Consider the following 16,825-nt stretch of genomic DNA (forward strand, 5'->3'; position numbering starts at 1 on the left):
TTTTTTTTTTTATCTGCCACTGAAAAATGGTGTTTAAATAGTAGCAGAGAAAAGGAAGCAACATCCCCCCACCCTGCAACAGCAAACCTGTAGCACTGTTCCTGTATTGTTTCCTACAGCCCAGCAATTATGCCTGCATGGTGATGCTATTTTGTCAGACGACAAAACAAAATAGGAAAGCCAAGGCTGTGATGAAACTCCAGCTAGCTACAAAAATCAAGGAAAATACAAAGTCCTTTTTTAGATATGTGGGGAGCCAGAGGAAAAGCAAGGGCAGCATTGGTTGCTAAACCAGATGGGGCAACTGACAACTGACACCCAGGAAAAAGCAAACTTGTTAAATGGGTACTTTGCATCAGTTTTTCACCAGTTCCATGGGACGGCCCTGCCCACTAAGGGTCAGGGAGGCCCAGGTGAGGGAGATTGCTTGCCCTCCATCGAAGCTGACCTTGTGAAGGAACACCTTGACAGGCTGGATACCTTCAAGTCAGCTGGCCCTGATGGGTTATGCCCAAGGGTACTCAAGGAGCTGGTGACATCATAGCTCAGCCCCTAGCACAGATGTTTGAGAGCTCTTGGCGCTCTGGTGAAGTGCCCGATGATTGGAAGAGGGCCAATGTTGTGCTTATCTTCAAGAAAGGGAGGAAAGTAGATCCAGCAAACTATAGCCTGACCTCTATCCTGGGGAAGGTCTTGGAAAAGATTATCAAGGAGGCCATTCTTAACAGACTAGCTGATGGCAATATCCTGAGGGATACCCAGCATGGGTTGTTGCGGGTAGGTCTTGCTTGACCAATCTCATTTCCTTTTATGACTAGGTGACTTATCACCTGGATGAGGCGGTAGAGACCGATGTTGTATACCTCGACTTTAAAAAAGCTTTCAATCTGGTATCCCATTATCACCCCTTGGCTAAACTGTCTAACTGCGGCCTTGATGTCACCATGATCCATTGGCTGGGGAACTTGCTCTGCAATAGGAACCAGAGGGTGGTGGTTGGTGGGAGCCAATCGTCTTGGTCCGCTGTGACCAGTGGGGTCCCTCAGGGCTCTGTCCTAGGGCCTATACTATCTAACATCTTCATCAGTGATGTGAACATTGGTGTCAGAAGCAGACTGGCCAAGTTCACCGACAACATCAAACTCTGGGGTAAACCATCCAGACCTGAGGACAGGAGGGTGATCCAGGAGGATCTGGACAGACTCATGAAATGGGCAGATGAGAACCTGATGGTGTTCAACACTGAGAAATGCAAGGTTCTCCACCTTGGGAGGAAAAACCTGCACCATGCTTATAGGCTTGGTAGTGCTACGCTGGTAGCACTACAGATGAAAGGGACTTGGGGGTCACGGTTGACCACAAGATGAACATGAGCCTTCAGTGTGAGCAAAATGCTGGCTTGCATCCATAGATGCTTCTTAAGCAGATCCCGGGACGTCATTCTCCCACTGTACTCGGCCTTGGTGAGGCCGCAGCTGGAGTGCTGCATCCAGTTTTGGGCTCCACAATTCAAAAGGGATGTGGAGAAGCTTGAGAGGGTGCAGAGGAGAGCCACGCGCATGATCAGAGGTCAGGAAAACAGACCTTATGACAGGCTGAGAGCCATGGGACTCTTCAGCCTGGAAAAGCCCAGACTCAGGGGTGATCTGGTGGCCACATATAAGTTCATCGGGGGTGCTCATTAGGATCTTGGGGAATGCCTGTTCACCAGAGCACCCCAAGGGATGACAAGATCGAATGGTCACAAACTCCATTGTGACCAATTCAGGCTGGACATAAGAAAGAACTTCTTCACTGTCCGAGCTCCCAAGGTTTGGAATATATTGCCGCTGGAGACAGTTCAAGCACCCACTTTGAACACCTTCAAGAGTAAATTGGATGCTTATCTTGCTGGGATCCTATGATCCCTGCTCATTTCCTGCTCCTGGGGACTGGACTCAATGATCCTCTGGGGTCCCTTCCAGCTCAAATGTCTATGAAATCTATGAAAATCCCAAATTGCGGAAGTGCCAAAAACTGCAGCTGTGTGGCTGCACACATGCCCTTTACACATATAAAGTGAAACAGGGTTTAGCCCAAAGTGTATTAGTTTTTACTGTAAAGGCAGTCCCTTCACAGCATCTGATGAAATAATAGTACGCATCTGTCTGTCTCACAAGACAATTACACTGAGTGAGACATCAGTCCACTGAATGTAAGCCTCGCTTGAAAGATGAAGCAAAGCTGGAGTGACCTCTCCAGGGCAGAAAAGCCCAAGCAGTGCTTAGAATAGCTTATGCTACGCAGCTCTAATTTAGTTAGTCTATAAGGTCTATTATGCTGTTAGTCTATTTATGCTGCCTTCTGCCAGTTCTTGCTATAGTCACCATTCAAAAAACCTGCTACAAATTAATAATTGGCACAGAAATAGCCTGTTGGAGTTTGGGTTCAACTTGACTGATTTCTTGGGCAGTCCATAACTGAGATGACCAGAGTCACCTTTCCCTCGCATTTAAATGTTCGCTGGCTCTTAAGAATTCATCTTCAAAAGGGCTCCTTCCAGGGAAGAAATTTATCTGCATTAGAGACAATGTATCTTTAAAACTATTTTTGATGTCTGAGTATTTAGAGATTCTTTAAAAAAAAAAAAAAAGTATTTTCTTCAGCAAAATAGGTAATCTTACCATTCAGCTCCTTGTGCCTTTTAAGACCTGATGCAATGAAACTCAGAGTACCATACCAAAGATGTTTTTCCATTGCTCAAAATTAAAATTTTTCAGACAGATGAAGCAAGCACATTCTCCCCTTTGGCATCACTTGACATTTATTTGCACATATTAAGTGGTATTTGTTTTTACTGTTCTAGAACTGTTTATTATATACTTTGACATGCATTTAGTATCTAATTATTACGTGTAAAAAATGGACAAAACATTCCAACACAGGTAACATACTTTTCTGTGTAGAACAGTACATCTAGCACAATGGACAGATGACCTTGACTGGGGACTCTGCCACTACCATAATGCAAATTAATTTTTATTATTAATAGGAGTTAGAAGAAATTAACTTATTAACATATACACGTATATATGTCAAAAGCAATATGATAGGCATAATAGTATATTTAATATAACAGAAAATGCCTTAGTTAAAAACTTTAGAAAAAATGTCTTTGCTTACCTGCTCTTCGCCAGAATTTCATGTGTTTAATTCCAGCTGTAATCAGTTTGTCAGGCATATAAGGATTCATCTTAACAACAAAAATCTTATCTTTGCTTCCTCTGAAATAAAAAGGAAAACATTTGGCTGTTTTAATACAAGGAAACTTGAATACATTCAGGATTACAAAAGTATCTGAGGGTCAAGCATTTCTGTTGGTGATACATTTTATTGGACCACCTGCTTGACTGAGATAGATTTGGACAAGCTTTTGAATGCAAGGCTTCAGGTCCTGCCTCCCACATATTTTTCTGGACCATCACAGCTACAATATCATTCCAATATTACCAAGAATATTTTTGAAATTTCTAATTTGCTAATGGCTCTCACAAAATAGTCCTATAACAGTTAGCACTTTTTATTAGAAGAAATAGGGAAGAAAGTCAAACAACTAAAATTCTATATTCCATTTTCATCTGCCTCATACTTAATTTGACTGTTAGTAAATTAGAATTCTGGAGTCATCACTTGAACAATCCACTAGATGGCTCTTTCTTAGTTTAAAAATGTACACATACACAGAAAACTCTATTTCTTCTTTGGGGTTTAGGGATGGGATAGCTAAGCATGAGCCATAATGATTCATTAATACCTGACCTTATCTGGAGTATTTTATTATTCTGAAAATGATTGGAAATTCCCATCCACCTTTTACTGAATTTTTCTGTTATTCTGATTGACAAAAAAAAATAAGTATGACAATATGTATATCTGTTTTAAAACTAAAGTCTTCAGCTGTTCTAAAAAATATCATTTGCTGCCACATGGTACATGACTTTCTATGCTTAGAAGCATATACATATAATGCACAAGTCAAAATCTATAGTTTTGAAAATAAATCTATGCAAGAGAAAATTACTTACAATTTATATTGCTTCTCTGAACATATCAGGGTTTGGACAAACATGAAGTGCTTCAAATTCTGCCCCTTTTTTGAAGCATAAGTGTAGCAAAACTGCTCCAATTTTAACTCTGCTTCATCCAGGGTCAAAACTGATGCAGTTTATTTTACTTGTAATGTTACAGGACCATGCACACACAACAATTACAACACAACAACTGCTGCACTCTTCCAAGCCACAGCTCCCCCTACCTTTTTGAAGCTACTCCACATAAATGTTTGTCTAATACCCTGAAGCACTGCAAAGTTATCTCTGTTTCATCCAAGGTCACTTTTGTATGTTTCTGGCTAGTTTATAACCAGTACTGTGCATCATCGGTCTGCTCAATTTTTACAGTGCTTTAAAGTTGTCCAAAGTGTTATAAATGTTATGTTTGTCTATGCCCTCATTTTGTAGGGCTCTCATTCCTGCATCTCATTTTCTAGTGCAAAAATGGAAAAAACTGGCTTAGATTTTAGTTTCCTCAGGATTTTAGGTTACTGCGTGTAGCAAAAGCAGAACAAGGTACAAAGTGAGCTCCTCAAAAACTATCCTTCAGCAAACTCAGTACAGTATAGAAACTGCCATTATATGTTCTGTTTCCTTCTCAGACTAACTGGAAAGACAATCTTCCAGAATGAAGAGCCAATACAAATACACTTAAAAAAATGAAATTCAGGAAAAAGAAGGCACAAGATAAACACTTCTAAAAGGCTCTAAACAGTACATGATAGAAGACAAATTAAAACTCCATAATATTATATCTTCAGAAATGCTAAAAACAGGTTATTTTCCCTTTCCCAAATAAAATTATCAAAAAAGGATGTCCCAAAAGTAAAAATGTTATACTTAAAAACAATTAGCAGTAACAAAATTAAAGATGCTGGGGTGAATGGTGGGTGGGGTGGTGGTGCAGGTGAAGCAAACACTGTGGGATGGTAGGTGTCTGGGAAATTAGACAGCAATTACGCGTGGTACAACACATCGTTTTACAGAGAAGTCCCTCTTTGAAAAAGGAATATGTTTATAGAAGAGCTGCCATTTTTCTAGTGCTACAAATAGTGTGAATGTATGTGAGCTCATCTTTTGTAGAATCACAAAGGAATATATATAGTGTTACAAATGTAATATCTGTCCATGGCCTGTGTGTATATGGAGTAGAAAATATAGCTACTTTGCAGATACATTAATGAAGATATCACAGAAGCAGGTCACGATAAAAGTTTTGCCTTAATAAGAATGAGCCTAGACAGTGACTTCAGATTCAGCCAATCCTGATATTAGCAATACAAAATGTATTCATGTGGTCATTTTAATAATAACATTGCACTGTGAAATTAAATCAAAAGAAATAAAGGGATGAGAACTTCCTGTAGGTTTTACTCTTTGCCAAAATAGAAACCTACGAATGTAGACATTGACACCAGCTGTAGACATTCAAAAAGCCCAAGGCAGAATTGATCTAAGTTAAATGGTTTTCTGTAAGCAGAGTAGTTTAGATCAGTAGCGAACAGAACACACATTTGTCCTTTGGTGGGGAGGAGTAAATCTTAAGACTGGGTTCCACCATTTCTAAGACAGTCTATGTGTGCTGAACTTCTATTCTGTTACGGGTACTGTATAGACAAGTTTCTGATCACTCATACCAGTAAAAGCATAATGTCTGTACCTGGCACAAAAGGAGAGAGAAATCTTACTGGGATAGCTACAGAATTATAGAAAAGTATGCCTGGAAGGGAGTTAAAGAGATCATTTATTCCTAATGTTTTTACTTGATTCGACAAAGTATATCTAAATGGACCCCAGCAGATATTTGTCTAACCTGTTCTTAAAAATTTCTAAGATCTCACAATTTATCTAGGCAGTTTGTTTCAGGGTTTCACCACCCTAATAGAAAGGTTTTTCTTGTATGCAACCTATCTCATCTTTATTGAAAATTAAGCTTCTTTTTCTTGTGTTTCCCCCCATGGCCATGTAGAACAACTGATCATTATCCTTTTTATAACAGCCTTTTAACATGTTGGAAGACTTTTGTGCATCTCCCTCACTCATTTCCATTTTTTCTAGAAAAAACAAATTCAATTATTTCAATCTTTCTCCATATTATCGTTGTACTTATCATTATTATTGTTTTCCTTTAGATTCTCTCTAGTGTGTCTATATCTGCCTTATAGTGCAGTGCCCAAAAGTAAATATGGTATTCCAGCTGAAGTCTCATCAGTGCTGAACAGGGCAGAATAATTACCTTAAGTGTCTTGCATACAACTTTCCTGTCAATACTTTCCAGAGTGAGATTTGCCTTTTGCAGCAACAGCAGCAGCAGCAAAATGTTGACTCATATTTAGTCTGTGATCCAATACAACCCCCAGATCATTTTCTAGCTAGGCACCTACTTAGCTAGATATTCCCCATTTTGTGTTTGTGCATTTAATTTCTCCACCTAGCAAAACCAAGCCCGCCCTCCCCCGCCCCCCTAAAACCAAACAAAACACAATCTGGCAGAACAAAAGTCTTATTAAAATGTGATTCAGATACCAGCTTAGACAACAATCTAGAATGAGTCCATGGTACCGTCATTTCATTGTTAAGTCTGGTATAAGTTGTGTCAGCCTCTAGGGCCTTAAGCTATCTTAAGTCATTAGAAAAAAATATCTCCAACAAAAAGCTTACAAAGAGCGAGTCATTTAGAGGATCTTTCATCAGTCTTTTGATTAATATCCCTTGACACAGGAGGGTTTTTAATAAAGATTTTTAAAAGCTTCAAGCACCACGTGAACCTCCAAGGGAAAAACTGAGATACTACACTGATTCATTTTCAATTAGCATGTAATAGCCCATAATAGCTGCCCAATACACCTGGATGAAGTTTCAGTCACACTCAGACAGGTAAAAAAGACTACACAGGTAGTTTTTTTGAAGGAAGAGCTCCTACTTGAGCCTGACTGAACAAGCATTTTTCAACTGTGGGAGTAGGAGGCTGCGTATTCCCTTAGAAGCCAACTATTGCCTCATCTCCAAAACATTTCTGAGAAACTATAAATTCTACAGAGACAAAAACTATCTGGATGTGAAATCCTTTGCACTGGCTTCCCCATCTCAATTTGGAGAGAAGGTATTTTAAAGCCTGCTCTTAATTGCCTCTGACCCTCCAAGAGATCACAGTAAAATGAAGATTAACTATTACCAGGATGCGATGTAAAAAGTCTTGTCATGTTTCCTACTAGAGTATCGAAGACCACTAAAATTACCTCAGATGGAAATATTCCCTGGGTACAATGAATAAAATGCAGCCATGAGACCTAACATTTATAACACTGTCTAAACTGTCACCTGTTGGTTGTTGGTTCTCCTCTGTACTCATCTGGAAATATTTTCTGGGACAAGAAGGTAATTTGAGCTGTGTAGTCCAGAACTCACTCCACTTGCCTGCAGGCGGCAAATTTAGCTAGCAGGTAATTTATTTTAGGCCCTAATGACTCCATACCCAAGAAGAATAGGGGTTGTTCTTTAACACAGCACAAAGCAGCATCCTTAGCCAATCATCCTGGGGGAGACACACACACACACACACACACACACACACATATATATATATATATATATATATATATATATATATATATATATATATATATATACACACACACATACACACACACACACACACACACACATACATACACACACACACACACACATACACACACACACACACACACATATATATTGACTAATTTCATAGTAATAATCATCTATCATCAAGAATGTCATGGAGCAGATACCAAATCAAAAAAGCAAGACAGAGTTGGGGGTGATATTCCTTTAAATCAAAGCTCAGATTCTAATGATTGAAGAGCATTCCCAAGTGCTTCCAAAATTCATGTCTAGAGCACACACCAATTCAGGTTCATCTGAGATGCATATTGGCATTCAGAATAATTATCTTGACTTTTTGCCTCAATACAGATTCAGTTCCTCAAGATCCAAGGTCACCCTGTCTTTTTTGTTACTCAGAACTCTATGGAATAAACCCCTTTCTCTCTCTCCTCCAGTGGTACTGATTTTACAGTTTCTTTGCTATAAGAAACAGGATTGACTGTAGCATCTCTTCTTGATACTGAGCCCAAATGTATTCTTAGGGGAAAAGAACAGAATCTGGAAGACTTCCTGAAAAGCACTTGTAGGGAGACAGTATTTCCTTATCTGATAAGCTCAGTTCCACCTACCTCAAATACCAAGTTCCTGAATATGTCAAGGAGCCATGGCTTGGCAGAACTCTTCACTTCATTGGTGAAACCACCTTAGTTGGAAGACAAGTTTGGACTGACATAAGGAACATCAGAACTGAGTCCTCCATTCACATATTCTGACTGACTCTGGCTGACCTTGTGCTGGAGTTATGGGAGCCTCCCTGAGGTACCTGAAGAAGGGCTTGTTGGACCTCCCCATATTTCTTCAACACTTGGAATTATATTTGTAGACATATCTGGTACTCCTGTTCCTCATGATTGACTCCAATGCACATACACACCAAATATGGTCATCAGTTTTGAACAGAACAAGTTTGAAAATACTCAGTAGTCATTTTCTTTCTTGTATGCCAAACCTGAAATAAAAAAGGTACCAGTACGCCAAATAGAATGCTAAACCAATAGACCAAACAAGTGCTCAGCAGTAGGTTCAGTGCCCAACTGAGAATGGTATCTTAGTACTTACAGTTTAGTACCTAAAAGCTTTGGCTTTGAAGTGCTAAAACCAACACTGAAACAGAGCTATGGTTCTGGCCAAAAAGGAAAAACAGGTCCTGGAGTACCAAATACTGTACATGCCAAATAGGCCCTGTACTAGTGTGTGATGCCTAAAGAAATGGGCCAAGAGGTCTGCATAAACATACTATGTCAAAAAGAAAAATCCAAAGTACCCAAGGCAAAAGACCTCAGGAAGATCATAATTTAATAAATGTACAGGACCTAACTGGAAGACAGAGTTAGATCCAAGTAGGGCTGTCTAACATGTTTCATTGGTGTGCACAATAAGCACCGACTAAAAGGTAAGATTGGCTTAACAAGGGATTAAGACTCTCTGTCATGGAATTAAAACCATTAGCTTTCACCAAGATTGTGTTTGTTAAAGACTCGCTAACATCAGCTGAAGTGCAAAATGGTGCAAACTATTCTGCCTATCAAAACCGTGGAAGTAAAACTATGAATCATTTTTTCTCTGCTGAGCAAAAGAACGTTGTGTTGATTCCATTTCATTTTACACAATTAAACAGAAGAGACTCATTTTAAAGTTTGGACCAGCATGGGCTGTGACAAGTATTTTTTTTTTTAACTTCCACACATGGGTCATATGGGTTGTACCCAAATATTTACAGTACTACTGAAGTTTGGAGAAATCTCCAAAAAAGCCCTGATTAAGGGCAATTTGTAATTTTCATAAAAACAAAAATCAAACATCTTTGATTTGTATCAAATGTCTGCAGTGGGAAAACTCCTGTTTTCTGAAGAGATCCCAGCAGTAAATGAAGACAAGAAGCATTAGAAGCTAGTAGTAAAGCCAAGATCTTTGCTCCTGAACTCTCTCCTGACAGCAAGCTGGTGTTCTCTTTTTCCCAAATAGCCACTTAAAAGGTAAGGAATTAAAAATCCTTAAGACGTGTTACAGACAAGCTTATAGACCATCCACTAGGAGAAACCTAATGAGCCAAGAGAACCATAGTTAATTTCTCCATTCTTGGCCACATATTTTAAAGACCAGAAAGGTGGGACCAAATCTGAAGAACTTCAACTGAAGAGAATTTGAACTACCTGGAAAAGATCATGTTGCCTTAGTCAGTCACAACCAGTGACACACACAGTTTTCCACAGCCTCAAAGGAAAGGGTTGGGGAAGGAGGAGAAAGGATCTGCAAAAAGAATTTTATATCCTTAAGAGAAAACAACTGTAATCTTCCAGACCGCACAACTGGAAAGGGATGCAATATGAAAAGGTGCCATTACTGAAGACCTATGATGAGCAGGCTGTGAAAAGGTAAGGCAGATGCCAACATCTGTAGAATACCTAGGAAAGCACTTCAGGTGCAAGCAGCTTGGAAGGTGGATGAAGCCAAGTAATTCCAGCACCAATAATAAGAAAGAGGCTCTAGGTCCAGCGACTACATAAAGGAGAAATGTTGAGTAAATGTACTGCTTCCAGTTGGTGGAAAAGGAATGACAACAATTATGTACAGTCTATGTTTTGAATTGACGGGAGCGATATACTACCTGTGACTAGGCACATGGCAAATACTGGTTTATGTAGTGAGTTTTGAAGAAACTGTTACAAAATGTCCCACATACTCAATTGCACAACAGTGTTAAGAAAACCTCTATAACCTGTCCGTAAGAACATATCTAATTCTTATTTCTGTCTCAACCCCTAACTTTCAGAGGAGTTCCTGTTGATTCTACTTTAGCTACAACTCTGCTCCTGAAAGAGATTCAACATGCCAAAACCACTGACTAGGTGAACTAAAAAGTAAAGATAACTACTCATTTATGTCTTCTAATACTAATTTCTATTTGTACTCATTCTGCACATTACTATTTGAAAATTAATTTTAGTACAGATTTTGAAATAAAGTTGAACTCCTACCTTACTGCTGAGAGCTTCTCTCCTTTCTTCCAATCCCAGAGTACAACAGTATGATTGTCATCTATACCAACAGAAGCCAAGCGTTTGCCATCAGCTGGAAAAGGAAATGTATCAGAGTAGATAAAGTGCATTACTCCTCGATAAGAAACCAGATCATTATATTAATTTAAGGCATATCAAACATTGCATGTAGTGCTGAGAGATAACAGAATACAGAGACGCATAAAATAGAGCACAGTGTACTACATTTAGGCAGAAGTGATTTTGGGAGGGGGGTTGCTTTTTTTTTTTTTTTTTTTTTTTAAATAATGGATAGATTATGGTTAGATGGATGGATTCAGTCCAGTGGACAGGATTGAAGCTAATAATTTCCAGGTTCTACTCATAACTTTGACATGGTCTCAGTGACCTATATTATCTGCCCATCCTGGACTTTTAAGATTTCTGGACAACAAATATTGATTTACCTTTTTTCAAAAATTTGGAAAGGGCAGATAAGCTTGAGCCACATCATTGTCCCGGTGTCTGTCTACACTGGGAGTAAACCTCCACGTTGAATCCTACACACCAGCAATCAGCCTCAAGGATATCCCTCCAATCCTAATTGAGTGATCTCCACGTTCTACAACATGCTGGTCATTACTCTACCAGTAATGGCCTAGATTGACAAAATCTTTAACGTGCATATGGCACCATGAATTTGTGGGTAGATGCTAGTTCTCTCCCTCTACTGAAGAAGGAATGTTTTGGAATGATTGCAAAATGCATTTACAAAAATACCCCTGGGATACTCTCAGGAAATATGAGATATTTCCAAATCTTGATAATTTTGGATAACATCTTGAGACAATCGTGACATATATAATCAGATCTAGCTCCAAGTAAGAAGAGACACTACTTCTCATATTCATGAGTGATATCTTCCCATCACATACATCTAGTTTAAAGCTCCTGAGCTTTCTTCCTGGAAACAGGGTAAAGAGAACAACATTCTGAAAAGTATGAGACAAGGAAGATGAGAAATTCTCCGAGTATCAGAAATTCAAGCCCTACCAGAATGCATCGTCTCAGAATCATGCTCCCTCATACATATGGGATAGGACAGCCTGGTGAACCCAAGCACCATCCCTGAATGCAGCACAGAGTATGGAATCAACAACATGTCAGAAATTGACTTCTGAGGCGCAGAATGCACAAAAGATGCAAGTGATAAGGGCTCCTTACCATGGCAAAATAAGAAAAGAAAGAGAAAACGATATTTCTTCCAAAGAACAGACATGATCCAAGTCTCTCAACTTATACTCTGCCATGGGTGGATCTCACCCAAAGTACAGACTGCAGAACCAAAGTTAAATGCATGTGACGTTTCTGACAGAAAAATATCCCTGCTCACAATGCCAGGAGGACTCCTGATTCTTGTGACTAAGAGTGGCTCAGAGAGAAAAGAAATGATCAGATGCCCACATTTTTTTTTTAAATCTTCTGTGGTAGTTACTTTATAGGACCTTGGCTCAATAAGAGCTTCGATAGTATCCTTTTGCCATTGTTTTGTACGACTGCTGGATGGTTGAACTCAGACCGTCTCCCCTATGTGGAGAGACCTCAGGTTTTTGGCTCCTCTATTGTAATACGCTGCCTGTCTGTCCTGACATACTCTTAGAAGCCCCTCTGTGTTTTCTGCTTTCCCTCCACTCAGGTTCAGCAGGCTGTCCCTCATAGAAAGTAGCCTCCTCAGCTTCCTTTATGGGAAGTAGTGGTTGTTTGCCCCCTCAGTGTCTGTGCAGGGCTGCTCTCAAGTCCCTGACAGGGGGTATTGCAATAATCCAGCAAAGCCAAATGAGGATCATATCATCCTTTGTGCACTCTCTATTAGTTCTAACAGCTGATCCTGCCTGCCTATTGCTTTGTGGATATCCTGGAAAAGAGTTTTGTGACTGAATTCCCATTTTGTGCTAAAGCTTTTGAATTCCTCTGCTGTATATTGTGGCCTCTCAATACAAGGTACTGAGTATGTCATACTTGACAAAGTGTGCCTTCAGCATCCCCATTACTTCTCTTGTTTGACTGTTCTCTGGATAGTCTACCTGCCAAAAACTGGAGTAATATCTACCGTGACCTATACTATAGTTTCTATCATTGAACACAACAGGCACATCCAGGCAAGCCCATGTGCCTCCAATGTCAGGGGTCAAAAAAACCCACTCTACAGAACAGCACAGCAAGACACAGTCCTAGACCATGCCAGGAGCCAGCAGGGAGTCAGTCCTCCAAAAGAGACACTCTAGTTTCCTGCTGCTATCCAAGGTGCGTGTGTGGGGGCGGCGTTTATGGGTGTGGGTGGCTGAGGGGTAGAAGGGGGATGATTGGGGGGTTAGGGAATGGCAGGGGGGATGTCCCTGGGGCTGCAGGGGGTGAGGACCTGGCCCAGACTGGTGCGGCTTGCTAGTCTGACTTTGCACCAAAGCGGGTCATACAGCTCTGGGAGGCATGTACAGGAGCCATGCCTCCCAGAGCTGTGTGACCTGTTCTGGTGCAAAGCCAGACTAGCGAGTCGCACCAGTCTGGGCCAGGTCCCACCACGCGCCACCTCCCTGCAGGGACAGCGGGGCAGAGGTGTGCCGGGTCTTGCCAGCCCTGGGGCCCCTCTGCCACCCAGCCAGGCCGGTCTGCTCCAGTCCCCCAGCCAGGCATGAGAGGGCCTCCAGGGCTGGGCATGCAGTCCCGGCATGCTGCGCCAGGTCTTGCTGCCATGGTACTGGCCTGGCCAGACAGCAGAGGGTCCCCAAGGCCAAGAGGACCCGGCTGGGCCCGGCATGTGGTCCCCAAGAGCTGGAAGCTGGCAGCAACAGGCTCAGAGCGCCCCACTCCTGCTGCTGCTGCAAAAAGTAAGTTATGGACCCTAGTAGGTGTGGGGCAATTGCTGGGAGGCGGGGGCCCTAGGCAGCAGGCCTGGGTCCCTGTGGGGGACAGGGGGGCCTCCAGGGGAGAGCTGGGGCCCTGTGGGGGGGGGGCATTCCGTGTGCTGTGGGGGGGCTGCACCCTGTGGGGGCCAGGGAACTTACCTCTCCTGAGCAGCCCCTCCACAAGGTCCCCCACACCCACAGTCCCCCCAGAAACTGCCCCACACCAACCCACATCCCTCCACATACACCCCCACCCACCCCCTTCCTGCAAACACCATGTCCCTCCATCTCACACCCATCATGTGGGAAGAAAACCAAAAGCACACAACACATACAGGTATTTAGAATTTATTTTAATCATGATGATAGAGACACTGGTAGGCTTCCAAACTGCTTTAACACTCTAAGTATACCAATAAAGCATTGCCCAACTGATCGCATTCTCTTTCTCGGGGGTCGTGCATGCGTGCATGTGTGGTCTTTTGCTTTAGTTGTGGAAGAACATGGATTTTGGGGTATTTTTAAAAATGGATTTGGGATGCTGCTGCAGCAGTCCAGCTTGCACAAGGGGTGGTGTCCCCAGGTACCTAGTGGCTGGGTCCCAGAAGCTCCTGAGAGCGAGTAGCCCTGAGCTGCTTGCCAAGGCAGGTTTCTGTACAGATAGGACCAAGACAGGGCAGCTTTTTATACTGCTGGGGACAGCACAGGTGCTGGCCTCGGGCTCTAGATTCCCGTGGCTGCAGATCTGGGAGAAGCCAGGCAGCGTTATTTTGTCCCAATTGGCACAATTTACTCCACAACAAAGCGCATGCCTGAGCATATGCACTGAGGCAAAAAGCCCCGGCTCAAATTTGCACTGCTTCTATTTGAGCTGCTGCAAGCACACATGCTTGTATGTGTGGACACGCCCAAACAGGTCTGTCCCAATCTTTTTTCAAGGTCATGTTGGGATGTCAAGAGGCTGCAGCTTTTCCTCCTGTCTCCATGCTCTTTGCACTCCTCACACTGCTTCATGTAAATCCTCATCTGGAAATTCATGCCTGGCTAGTAGACACACTTCCAAGCTCGCTATAGGCACACCTCTACTCCCAGGCATGAAATGTGTTCTTTTCATGATATCCTGTCTCAAATCGGCCAGGATTAGTGTTCTGTCACCTTTAAACAACATCCAACCTTGTGCACAAAACTCATCCCTAACCTGTCAGATGAGGGAATGACTTTCTGGAGCACTTGCTCCTTGTGGTCTGGCCACCCATGGAGTACAGTTTATATCAATTTATAGCCCTTCACTTCTGTGCTCACTCATATTGCCTGGAGACTCTTTTTGGAGACAGGGAGATATTGTAACAAATTGACTAATTTGATTTTCTACTCCACAGAGCCACATGCGGTGTACTCTGGAACACAGGCCTTGCTCAGAGTATCTGCCACTAGCAGGGACTTCCTAGGACAGTACCTGACATTCGCATCGTAGCACTGGAATCACAATAGCATGTGTTATAGTTGCTTTGGTGTACTCTAGAGATTTGTCTTCTTCATAATGTGTCCCAGTGGCTTGTAATCAGAATGTACATTCACCTTCTATCTTAAGGTGAATTGGTGAAATTGTTTCATTTCAAAGAGCACAGCTATGAGTTCCTTTTCTATTTACATAAACTTTTTTTCTGTATCAGTCAAGGCTCAACTAGCAAATGCTACAGGTTGCTGGTTCTGCATTAATATTGTTCCCAGGCTGCCTTCTGAGGCATCATATTGTAGTTGTAGTTGCTCTGCTGGGTTGTAATACTTCAAGATCAGTACCTCACTTACAAGTATCTTTATTTTTTCAAAAGCCTGCTCCTGGGCTTCTGCCCAGTCCCATGCTGTTTTCTTGTGTGTTAGCTGCCTTAGAAGTTCACAAGCCTCTGAGAAGTATGTACAGAACTGGAAAGATAGTTAGCCATGCCTATAAATCACTGAACTCCCTTCACATCTTTTGGTCTGGACATTTCCTTAATGGCTTTCAATTTCTCAGGTCATGTCCTTAATGGTTCTCAATTTCTCAGCTATCTATCGTCCTGCTGAGGTCAAAAGGGGACATCAGTTCATCTCAGCTTTGGCTTGTCTGGGTTCAACTTAATAGTCTGCTCCCTACACCTGTTTAGGAGCTGTCGCAGCTTAGCATCATGTTCGCTATCTCTGCCTTCTACAATAAGGATTTCATCTGCTACAATTCTGATTCCTGAAAGTCCCCTTAGTGCCCAGTTTGTGCTGGGATAGCTGAGGCAGGATTGACTTCCATGGGCATTTTTACTCGGTAGTATCTGCCAAAGGGTACTGCAAAGATTGTCAGATGGCTTGAAGGCTCATCTAGCTAGATATACCAAAACCCATTTCTCATTTTACAAACTGTGAACAGTTTTGCCTTCAACAGAGTTCAGGCAATGCGTCCTTGAGAGTGGGCAATGGATAATGGATCCTTTTCAATGTCCTGTTAAGAGGATTTGCATCTATACAAATCCTCAGTTTACCAGGTGGTTTTCTTACCACTACCAGGTAGCTTATCCAGTTGGTGCTTATTTCCACTGGTTTAATAAAGTCCCTTCTTCTTAGGTGGGTTTGCTCCTCTGAATGGCTCTACCAGGGCTATAGGTACTCTGCATTTTGTCAGTCATACAGGCTGTACTTAAATCTGTACTTGTATCTGTTATAAATTGAGCTTAGCCTCTAGGCAGAGCCGTCCCTAGCGTATGGTGAATTGGGGCAACCACCCTGAGCCCCACGCTTTGGTGGGGCCCCACAGAGCCGGGCGGAGCAGCCACAAAATAGTTCTGTTTCCCTTGCCCAGGCACCTTTACTGGTAAACAGCATTTTTCTTGCAGTCTTTCGTGTCACTGTCTGCAGTACCCACACCGGGGGACTGCATTCTCAGTTTGCCTATCTTTGTTCAGTCCCCTACGTTGTTTTTAAACTGAAGGTATGTACATGTTTTGCATTTGCAATTATCTTGGTTCTTTCCTTAGATAATACAGCTCCCTGTGAAATTCAGAGGTATTTGTCCAGAGTCAGATCAGCCTCTTGCAACAATCTCTCAGCTTAGAATCAGATGTCCCACAAATAATTCCATCTCTAATAAGGGAGTCTGTGATCTTTCCAAAATTACATATGGATGTCAACATTTTCAGCTCTGTAACACTTTTTCTAGATCCTGATTCCAGGTAAAAAC

General features: G+C 41.9%; 1 protein-coding gene across 1 annotated transcript in view; it reads right to left on the bottom strand.

The window, feature by feature from the left end:
- Positions 1–16,825, bottom strand: part of EML5 (EMAP like 5) — a 230,095-nt gene that overhangs the window by 98,209 nt on the left and 115,061 nt on the right. The window contains exons 16-17 of the mRNA XM_090033857.1: positions 10,718–10,811; positions 3,163–3,263 (exon numbers count right to left, since the gene is read on the bottom strand). Coding sequence (XP_089889983.1) covers positions 3,163–3,263; positions 10,718–10,811 — 195 coding nt within the window. The remainder of the gene's footprint in view (positions 1–3,162; positions 3,264–10,717; positions 10,812–16,825) is intronic.

Source organism: Crocodylus siamensis, chromosome 2, assembly GCF_052110815.1.
Source record: "Crocodylus siamensis isolate JL-2025a chromosome 2, ASM5211081v1, whole genome shotgun sequence".
NCBI classification, from domain to species: Eukaryota; Metazoa; Chordata; order Crocodylia; family Crocodylidae; genus Crocodylus; species Crocodylus siamensis.